The sequence below is a fragment of the Bufo bufo genome, chromosome 1 (assembly GCF_905171765.1).
Source record: "Bufo bufo chromosome 1, aBufBuf1.1, whole genome shotgun sequence".
NCBI lineage: Eukaryota > Metazoa > Chordata > Amphibia > Anura > Bufonidae > Bufo > Bufo bufo.
This window is the reverse complement of record NC_053389.1, coordinates 832,267,653-832,278,137: the sequence shown is the minus strand read 5'-3', so window position 1 is coordinate 832,278,137 and position 10,485 is coordinate 832,267,653. Positions and strand designations below refer to the sequence as shown.

Here is a 10,485-nt window from a genome sequence, read left to right as displayed (position 1 = left end):
TGACACCCCACATTGAAGATCCGCTGAACCTCTGGGCAGCCAAACTGGATTTGTGGCAGCAGCTGGCAGAGTTTGCCCTGGAAAAGCTGTCCTGCCCAGCCAGTAGTGTGGCATCAAAGCGCGTGTTTAGTGCAGCATGGGATAAGAAGAAACATGGCTGTCCACCCAAAATGTGGAGAGACTGACCTTTGTCAAGATGAATCAGGCGTGGATCAACCAGGATTTCCACCTACCAATGCCTGATGCATCAGACTAGATCATCCATGGTGCCACACCAACACTTTGAGAAAAGAGACCGGTTTCTTCTCGCTACCTGCCTCAGCTACTATTCTGATGCTGCCACCCACCTGATGACACACATTTGATGCCAAGTGCTCCTTCTTTCACCCACAATCTTTAGCTGTTACTGGTTTTGCCACCCACCTCCCCACTCTGTCACCGCTCACTCTGTGGTCTCTTGATGCTGCTACCACCTCCACACTATGTCTAGAGGCAGCTCTTCCATTAGGCCACTTAGACCGCCGTCTAAGGCCTCGCACTGGTGGGGGCCTCGCTCTGGCTCCCACCCACACCCGACACCCCAGCAACTGCAAGTACACTTTAATTGGCTTTGGCGGGTTGCCTGCTAAGCGGACTAATAAGAGCTGCCGTGGCCCGGCCGCTCTGAGCCCCTCTCTGCCTCTTTAAGAGAGCAGTGGCTGCTGGGGCTCGGAGCATGCCACCGCACAGGCACGTCTTCTGACTGAACTCAATGCCAGCCTGCCCTCAGAGCTCTGTGCAGCCACAGGGAAGAAGGAGCTAGGGCCCTACCTCACCTCAGTGTCCGTGTCTGGCTGCCGCCGGCCATTGGGGGGGGGGGGGAGTGCTGCCATGGAGGGAAGAAGGGGAAGAAATGTGACAGGAAGGGGGTGATGTGACATGTTGGAGGAGAAATGTGATATGGATGGAGGGGGAGTAATGTGACATTAAGGGGGGAATCATTGGGGGCACTTTTTACTGGCACATTATTAGGTGGCACTATAGGGGCATCTACAGAGGCCACAAAGAAGGGGTATGTTATATGGAGGGCTATGTACAGTGGCATTTTATACTGGGACACATTATGGTGGGTACTATGGGGAAGGGGGTAGAGGAGTACTATGGGGTCATCTCTGGGGGGCACTAAGAAGGGGTATTTTGTACTGGTACATTATGGGGGCACTAGGAGGAAGGGGGGAGAGGAGCACTATGGGGCATTTACTGGGTGCACTATATAGGGGTATTTTATACTGGCACATTATGGGGGACACTATGGGAACATTAGCTCAACTGGGGGCATTACAAGAGGGTATTTTTTGCACATTATAAGGAGAATTATTACTACTGCGGGGGCATTATGGTAGGCTTTATTACTCCCCAATGGTATGACCCCCTAGTAGCAGCACCAGCCTCTCCCCACTGCCCCTTCTCCAAATCCTTATTATGAAATCTCTCTCATTAGGATAAAACACAACATCAGCTCCACCGAGCCCCCGGCCAAAGTGTTGAAGTGGCGTCCGAGATCCCCAAGGGCCAAGCCAAGCAATTGTAAGTTTTCATGTAAAATATATGTTTATGTTATACACATATAGCATACACTGTGCCACACAATATACAGTATACCTCTACACTGTGTGGTCTGTTCTATAAGCACCACATTATTTTCTGGCGACAGTGAGTGTCAGGAGATCTGTGAGACTGGCAATAAGTGGTTTGATCTGACAGGTTTTCCTTGTGGATTAATAGACATCTGTGTGGTTTCTGGTAATGGCTACACCCCTTTTCTTCTAGGTGTTGCTAATCTGGTCATTTAACCTTCCTTATTTATAGTTGCTTCTCCCATTATGCTGTGTGGTTTATAGCTTCTGTGTCTGTAGATAGTTTGTAATTGGATCTCGGTTGGGTTCCTAGTGCTTCCTTAACCCCTTTGAAGCTAAGTCTTTCCTTTCCCTTTTGTATTTTGTTTGGGTTCTGTGTGTTGCATTTCCCTGTTGTTTGTATTAGGCCTGAAGAAGACTCCTGTTTGTTTGGAGGAACAGGTAGTCTTGTCCCTGCCATTAGTACCAGGGTCCTATAAGGCTAGATAATACAATAGGTATTCCTGCGTATGAACTCACCTACCTTTGGGGTCTGTTCATACTGGCAGTCAGTCAGGATTTTGCTTAGGGTTTTCACTAGGTGGTGTCCATCTTCCTTCCCTAGTTCTCAGAACTGATTCCCTGTTCCCCCCTTCCCTCCTATGCTCGGTGTGGTGTTTCCCTCCCACACCGAAGCGTAACAAAAAGGCTCTGTATTGTTATTCCTCATCTTCTTATATATTATTATTTATTATTATTTTATTATTATTTATTATTATTCTCCCGTTTTCTGCAATTATTACAGCCTGAACTGTTTAACATACAGACTATTTAGTTTTGGAGTCAGACTTGAAATTTTCAATAAATTTACATTTAAAAGGAAAATCCCCCATAGAAATAAATGGCAGAATTCTGGGATTAATACAACCCAAACTGCTTAACATACCAACTCTGATAAAACTGCATTTTGACGCTCATGGCACTGAGTGCTATGTATTTTTTGAGTCAATTGGACTTGTTGTTTTTAATAAATTTACATAAAATAAAAAAAAATCCATAAAATGAACTGAGAATTCTGCAATTAAGATACCTCAAGCTAATTAATGTACAGCTTCAGTTCAAACTGTGTGTTGAAGCTCAGTGATGAGGAAATCCCCTCTTCTATCTATCTATCTCTCTCTCTCACACTCACACATACACACACACACACACACTGTCAGCCAATTTCACGACTTCAGGAAATGCCTTTTTTAAAATATATAATTTCAATAGTAATGGGCTGAATAAGGGGACAATTGATTTCTTTTTTACTTAAAAAGTATTTTTTATATATATTTAAAAATATATTTTTAAGCTGTTTTTTTTATTTTTTTAAGTCTTACTAGTGAACTTGAATGTATGTAACAGCTGATATCCTCTTTGAATTACTGTAGTTTAGAGCCTTAAAGCATGGTATAGGAAGGGGTTAAAGGACAGCCAACATTTTGCTACTTAGCTTCTTAAAGGCCTGTCTAATATCTCTATTACTCAGACTGTAGATCATAGGATTGAGGAGCGGAGTCACTACAGTGTAGAGCAGGGAGAGGATTTTCTTGACATTTCCCTTATTTGGAAATAAATAGATAATTATTAGTGATCCATAAAATATAGACACCACGGACAGGTGAGAGCTGCAGGTGGAGAAAGTCTTCTGCCTCCCGCTCACAGATGGGATCTTCAGTATGATGATAATAATATACACATATGAGACCAGTATCACAATGAATGGACAGGGTACAATTGGTACAGCCAATATGATACCTTCTATTTTCATGAACAATGTATCTGAGCAGGAAAGTTCAAGTAATGGATCAAAATCACAAAAGAAATGGTCAATGACGTTTGGTCCACAGAACCACAAATGATTCATTGTTACTGAAATTAGAAATGTAACAGCAATCATCATCACCCAACACAAGAGAACAGCCTTTAAACAAAATGTGAGGTCTATGATGGAGGAGTAATGTAGAGGGTTACAGATGGCCTGATACCGGTCATAGGACATCACTGTCAGGAGAAGACATTCCAATGATTCGGAAGCAATAAAAAAGTAATATTGAATTAAACAGGTGATAAGGGACACATGGCTCCCTTCACACAACACAATGTGGAGCATGTTAGGTACGATAGTGGTGGAGAGTAGAATATCTGTGAAGGAGAGCTGTGTGAGGAAGAAGTACATGGGAGAGTGGAGAGATCTGCTGTAGGACACCACCAGAATGATGAGGAGGTTTCCACATACAGTCACACAAAAGATGATAAGAAGAAGGAGAAAGAGGTAAATCCTAAAACTTTGAATATTCTGAAATCCTAAGAGCAAAATCTCAGTTACTACATTTGAATTACTATATTGCATATTCAAAAAGACTAATTTCTCAATGGGAATTAAAAAAATAAAAATAAATAACTGATGATGTTTCCCTCTTATAGTTCAGTAGTGTGGAAGAGCCATGATCTGGCCATTTGGCTGAAGTTTTTTTCTCCCTGGAATTGTATTGCAAAGATTTCAATTAATGAATTTAATAAGCTGGTGAAAAAATATATTAAAAAAATGCAATAGAAAATTTAATTCACCTACCTTAAAACAAAATAATGATTCCAACAAAAATATTATTTTCTTTCAGTAAGGAGATTAACAGTGGAGATGGGAATTATGATATAATAAAATAGTAAACTAAAAATGTATCTAAATTTAAAATGCAGAATATAAATAATAATTTTTCAGAATAGAATTATTATAAATCAGAAAATATTCAGATTTAAAACTTGTCAGATTCTTTTTCTTATTTTTAAATACAGATTAACCTGTTCTTCAAAATAGTAGGAAAGGCATAGTTTCCTAATTTTCATGATAGACATGATAAAAAAAAAACATTCAGGAGAGATAAAAAAAAGTGTCTCTTACAATTGTGGAGCAGATCAGAATAAATCTCTTGTATAGATCACCGTAGGAAACCATAGTATACATATCAATGGGATTCTAAGGATGAAAAATCTCAATTCCGCTATGAATGACAGAGCAAAATAAATTCTCTTTGTCTGAAAAATTGACAAGACATAAGAGTGTTTCTGAGTGATCCTTTTATAGATAAAATATTACAAAAATTAGTGATGTAACAAAGCCGGGGAGATTTCACTGATGGTCTCTGGTGGAAACAGTCACATTTTCAAAATCTGTCCTTTATAGATTAAAGAATATGAAACTAAAATTAAAACATGTTTCCAGATATTGTATTATGTATGGAGATGAGCGAAGTATTGAAAAATAATATTTACCTGCTTTGCCTAATTTTACAAAAAAAATTTGCTTACTGACGAATTACTTGTCTTATTGTCACAAAGCAGTGGGTGCAAGGACAGGAAGTGACAAATGTGCTGCTCCCTGTCATTGTACCCCTCAGATGCCACATTCATAGCTGATCGCGGCATCTGACAGTGACAATACAGTGTGAAATAAAAAAATAAAATAAAAATCATACTTACCTTCTCCGTTTAATTGTGAAGAGATGACTGCCGCCATCTTGATTGAAGATCTAGCAAGAAATCTCGAGTGGCCTGTAATGACGTCATCACGACGGCCGGCGTGGTGACATCATATATCACGGGATTTCGTGTGAGATTTTCGATCAAGATGGCGGTGTCTGGCTCTTCGCGCTCAAATGGAGGAGGTAAGTATGATTTTTTAATATTTTACTGACATTCAGGGAAAATCGATTCACTACCACGAAGCATGAGGAAATTTGGCTTCGCTTTGAATCATAGTTTCCACAAAATTTGGATCGAAGTCCACTTTGTGGACTTCAATTTGCTCAACACTAATTATGGACAATTGTGGTTAAAAGAAAGTGCATCCTTCTTTAATAGTTTCATTTATCAGGTGTAGATAAAGGTATGTTCATAGATCCGCCAAGCTGGGGGGCAGTGTAGAATGAGCAGAACATCATTCTGCTGTGTACTTGTAAACTGGCAGGAAGCTGTGCTATGGCTCTGCCTCTGCAAACTGATATACTGTGCTAGGGAGGGTGAAAGAAAATTATAAAGAGAGAATAGGCGATATAGAGGGACAGTATAAGAAGATGTAAGATTATAGGGGGAGAATATTTGGGAATTTGTGGTACAGTCAGGGTGAGGAAGTGACAACCGGTCACTGATCAGGTGTGTTTGCTAACAGGATACCGTCAGCTCATCTTCTCGCACAGATTACCGATTTCTGCCAAAAGTTTCTTTTATTTTTTTCTAAGTTTCTTTCACATTAATTTATAGTAAAGGCATACTGCATCACAGCATCTTGTTGAAAAAAAAAAAGCTGCAAAAATATTGCATGAGTTTTACTGAAAGCATGTTATTCTATGAAAAAAGCACTCAAAAATTCTACTGCATTTCCCAAACTCTGTAATGCAAATTGCACACAAGTTAAGGCATACTATATCACAAAGCCTAGTTGAAAGATATGTTGTGTATCATTGCTATTTCACTGTAAAAGTATTGCAGGAGTTTTAGTGAACATGTGATATTCAGTGAAAAAAAAGGTTCAATAATTCTACCCCATTTCACATCCGTAACGCAAATGACAACTGAGTTAATGAAGGTATACTGCATCACAATATCTGCTTAAATAAACATTTACCATCACTGTCAAAGAATACATTGTTGTTAGAGATGAGCAAATTTTAAAAAAATTTGATTTGGCCGATTCGCCAAATAAAAAAATAAAAAAATTTGCATCAATCCAAATTTATTTGTGGCAAAATGCGTTACAAAACGGCTATTTCCTGGCTGCAGAGAGCCTTTATAGTGGTGTAGAACACTGTGCCTTGCAGTAACACGCATAGGGAGTCTGCTTTGGTAGTACAATAATACTGTGAGTACGTATGAGTCTGTCGCGAACATAAAATTTTCCGTTCGCGAACGGCGAACGCGAATTTATGAAAATGTTCGCGAACGGGCGAACCGCCATAGACTTCAATAGGCAGGCGAATTTTAAAACCCACAGGGACTCTTTCTGGCCACAATAGTGATGGAAAAGTTGTTTCAAGGGGACTAACACCTGGACTGTGGCATGCCGGAGGGGGATCCATGGCAAAACTCCCATGGAAAATTACGTAGTTGACGCAGAGTCGGATTTTAATCCAAAAAGGGCATAAATCACCTAACATTCCTAAATTCTTTGGAAAAAACTGCTTTAAAACATCCAGTGTGTGTATACGATCAGGTATGATGTTGTATCGATCAGGTAGTGTAAGAGTTACGCCCGCTTCACAGTGACAGACCAAACTGCCCGTTTAACGCACCGCAAACAACCGCAAAGAGTTGTCAATAGTTGACACACTCATGACATAAATTTTATTCCTCTATGCCTCAATCTTGGTGTAGTGATGACTGTGCTCGTGCGCACGTTTGGCAGATTGCAGGCGATGGCGGTTTTTCAAAGCCTATGGTCGTGCTGAGGTAGTTCAGTGACAGTTAAGTGACCCAGAAAACAATGATTCTGCAGTGTGGGCCCATTGTTGGCCTAGTAGGCTTTAATGATCACCTTAGATGATCACAAAGAAAATTAATGTTTTTGCTATGAAAAATTATCCAGCCGATCGCTTTTGGTCTGTTCACAATGAAGCAACGACCTTATCATCCGGGGTGTGCCAACATTGCCAACACACTCATAGAGGTGAGTTCATTGTGATACGCAAGCCCCTTCACCACGACAAGGTAACGATCACGAAGGGAGATTGACACTTGTATGTGCCTTCTTTTTTGTTTTGTTTTTGCAGCCACAGTGCAGCACAAGAGGCCAGAAAAATTACACATGCCTGAAAAATTAGGTATTGTTGCAGCCGCTGCTGTAGCAGCGGCCGTAAAAATTGATGTTTTCCAGGCAGAAAGTGTATTAAAACATTGCGGCTTGAACCCTAGATGGTGGCGGAGAAGTCACGCAAGTCATCCGGCATGCAGAGATTAAATACAGCAGCGTGTGGACCATTTTTAGCCCAAGGCATCTCATCAGGCCTTTTTTAGTCAAATGCATCCCCCACTGTCAGTCCCTTCGGGATCCATGCCTATTCATCTTAATAAAGGTGAGGTAATCTAGACTTTTTTGACCGAGGCGACGTCTCTTCTCAGTGACAATACCTCCTGCGGCGCTGAAGGTCCTTTCTGACAGGACACTTGAAGCGGGCAGGCCAGAAGTTCTATCGCAAATTGGGATAGCTCAGGCCACAGGTCAAGCCTGCACACCCAGTAGTCAAGGGGTTCATCGCTCCTCAGAGTGTCGATATCTGCAGTTAAGGCGAGGTAGTCTGCTACCTGTCGGTCGAGTCGTTTTCTGAGGGTGGACCCCGAAGGGCTGTGGCGATGCGTAGGACTTAAAAAGCTCTGCATGTCCTCCATCAACAACACGTCTGTAAAGCGTCCTGTCCTTACTGGCGTGGTCGTGGTAGGAGGATTACTTTCACCTCTTCCCCTGTTAGATTCCCGTTGTGCTGTGACATCACCCTTATACGCTGTGTAAAGCATACTTTTTAACTTGTTTTGGAACTGCTGCATCCTTTCCGACTTCCGGTAATTCGGTAACATTTCAGCCACTTTCTGCTTATTCCGGGGGTCTAGTAGCGTGGCCACCCGGTACAGGTCGTTCTCCTTCAGCCGTTTTATACGAGGGTCCCTCAACAGGCATGACAGCATGAAAGGCCCCATTTGCACAAGGTTAGATGCCGAGCTACTCATGTCCCGTTCCTCGTCCTCACTAATCTCATTGAAGGTCTGTTCTTCCCCCCAGCCACGTACAACACCACAGGTCCCAGATAGGTGACAACGAGCACCATGGGATGCCTGCTGTGGTTGGTCTTCCTCCTCCTCAAAGCCAAATTCCTCCTCTGACTCCTCTTGCTCAGACTCCTCTTCCAGCGTTGCCGCAGGTCCAGCAAGCGATGATAAGGCTGTTTCTGGTGGTGATGGTGACCATAACTCTTCCTCTTCCTCTTCACGCTCATCTACAGCCTGATCCAGCACTCTTCGCAGGGCACGCTCCAGGAAGAAAACAAATGGGATGATGTCGCTGATGGTGCCTTCGGTGCGACTTACTAGGTTTTTTACCTCCTCAAAAAGACGCATGAGCCTACAGGCATTGCGCATGAGCGTCCAGTAACGTGGCAAAAAAATACCCAGCTCCGCAGAGGCTGTCCTACCACCCCGGTCATACAAATACTCGTTGACGGCTTTTTCTTGTTGGAGCAGGCGGTCGAACATTAGGCGTATTGAATTCCAACGTGTTGGGCTGTCGCAAATCAAGCGCCTCACTGGCATGTTGTTTCGCCGCTGAATATCGGAAAAGTGCGCCATGGCCGTGTAGGAATGCCTGAAATTGCCACACACCTTCCTGGCCTGCTTCTGGACATCCTGTAAGCCTGGGTACTTATACACAAAGCGTTGTACGATCAGATTCAACACATGTGCCATGCACGGCACATGTGTCAACTTGCCCAAATTCAATGCCGCCAACAGATTGCTTCCGTTGTCACACACCACTTTGCCGATCTCCTGTTGGTGCAGGGTCAGCCACTGATCCACCTGTGCGTTCAGGGCGGACAGGAGTGCTGGTCCGGTGTGACTCTCTGCTTTCAGGTGAGTCAACCCCAAGACGGCGTGACACTGTCGTATCCCTGGGGAGCTGGGGGGGTGCAGTTGATGTGGAGCAAGACGCAGCAGCAGAAGAGGACTCAGCGGAGGAGGTTATGGAAGAGGATGGAGTAGGAGGAGTAGAGGAGGTGGCAGCAGACCTGCCTGCAAGTCGTGGCGGTGTCACCAACTCCGCTACAGAGCCACGCATTCCATGCTTGGCAGCCATCAGCAGGTTTACCCAATGCGCAGTGTACGTTATATACCTGCCCTGACCGTGCTTTGCAGACCAGGTATCAGTGGTCAGATGGACCTCTGCCCCAACACTGTGTGCCAGACATGCCATGACTTCCTTTTCCACAATAGAGTACAGGTTGGGGATTGCCTTTGTGAAAAAAAAATTCGGCCGGGTACCTTCCACTGCAGTGTCCCAATAGCTACAAATTTTTTGAAGGCCTCAGACTCCACCAGCTTGTATGGTAAAAGCTGGCGGGCTAAGAGTTCCGACAAGCCAGCGGTCAGACGCCAGGCAAGGGGGTGACTCTGTGACATTGGCTTCTTACGCTCAAACATTTCCTTGACAGACACCTGACTATGGGCAGATGAGCAGGAGCTGCTGAAGGTGAGAGGCGGAGTGGCGGGTGGTTGAGAGGGGGCAAGCAGGACAGCAGTGGATGATGTGGCTGAAAATGCTGGACCAGGAGGAGGATGGTGGCTCTGAGTTTGTGTGCTGCTTGTACTCATGTGTTGATCCCATAGGCGTTTGTGATGTGAGATCATGTGCCTTCGCAAAGCAGTTGTACCTAGGTGGGTGTTGGACTTCCCACGACTCAGTTTCTTTTGGCACAGGTTGCAAATGACATCGCTGTTATCAGAGGCAGACACACAAAAAAAATGCCACACTGCTGAGCTTTGCAATGACGGCATTCTGGTGGTGGCAACAGCAAGCGTTAATTGGCGTGCTGTCTGGCTGACCCCGGGTGCCGATACATGCTGTCTGACTGTGCCACTAGCTCCTTGCGATGACCTCCCCCTGCTTCCAACTCGTCTCCTCCTCCTCTCTGTCTCCCCATCTGAACTTTCCCCCTGTTCTTCTTCTCTTCGAGCGGGCACCCACGTGACATTCACAGACACATCGTCATCATCAACCGCTTCACTTGTATCTGACAACTCAGCAAAGGAAGCAGCAGCGGGTACAACATAATCATCATCACACCGTACGTCCATGTGTGTAATGCTG

The 10,485-nt window shown here is 43.8% G+C and overlaps 1 protein-coding gene across 1 annotated transcript; it reads right to left on the bottom strand.

Annotated features, from left to right (window-relative positions):
- Positions 1–3,060: 3,060 nt before the first annotated feature.
- LOC120990217 (olfactory receptor 11L1-like) lies at positions 3,061–3,990 on the bottom strand. Its single transcript, XM_040418878.1, has one exon. The coding sequence runs from the start codon at positions 3,988–3,990 to the stop codon at positions 3,061–3,063; it is 930 nt and encodes a 309-aa protein (XP_040274812.1).
- Between the last annotated feature and the right edge of the window lie 6,495 nt (positions 3,991–10,485).

Bases quoted from the DNA above. Each gene is read 5' to 3' on its own strand.
- LOC120990217 (XM_040418878.1), bottom strand. From the start codon at position 3,990: ATGCAATATAGTAATTCAAATGTAGTAACTGAGATTTTGCTCTTAGGA.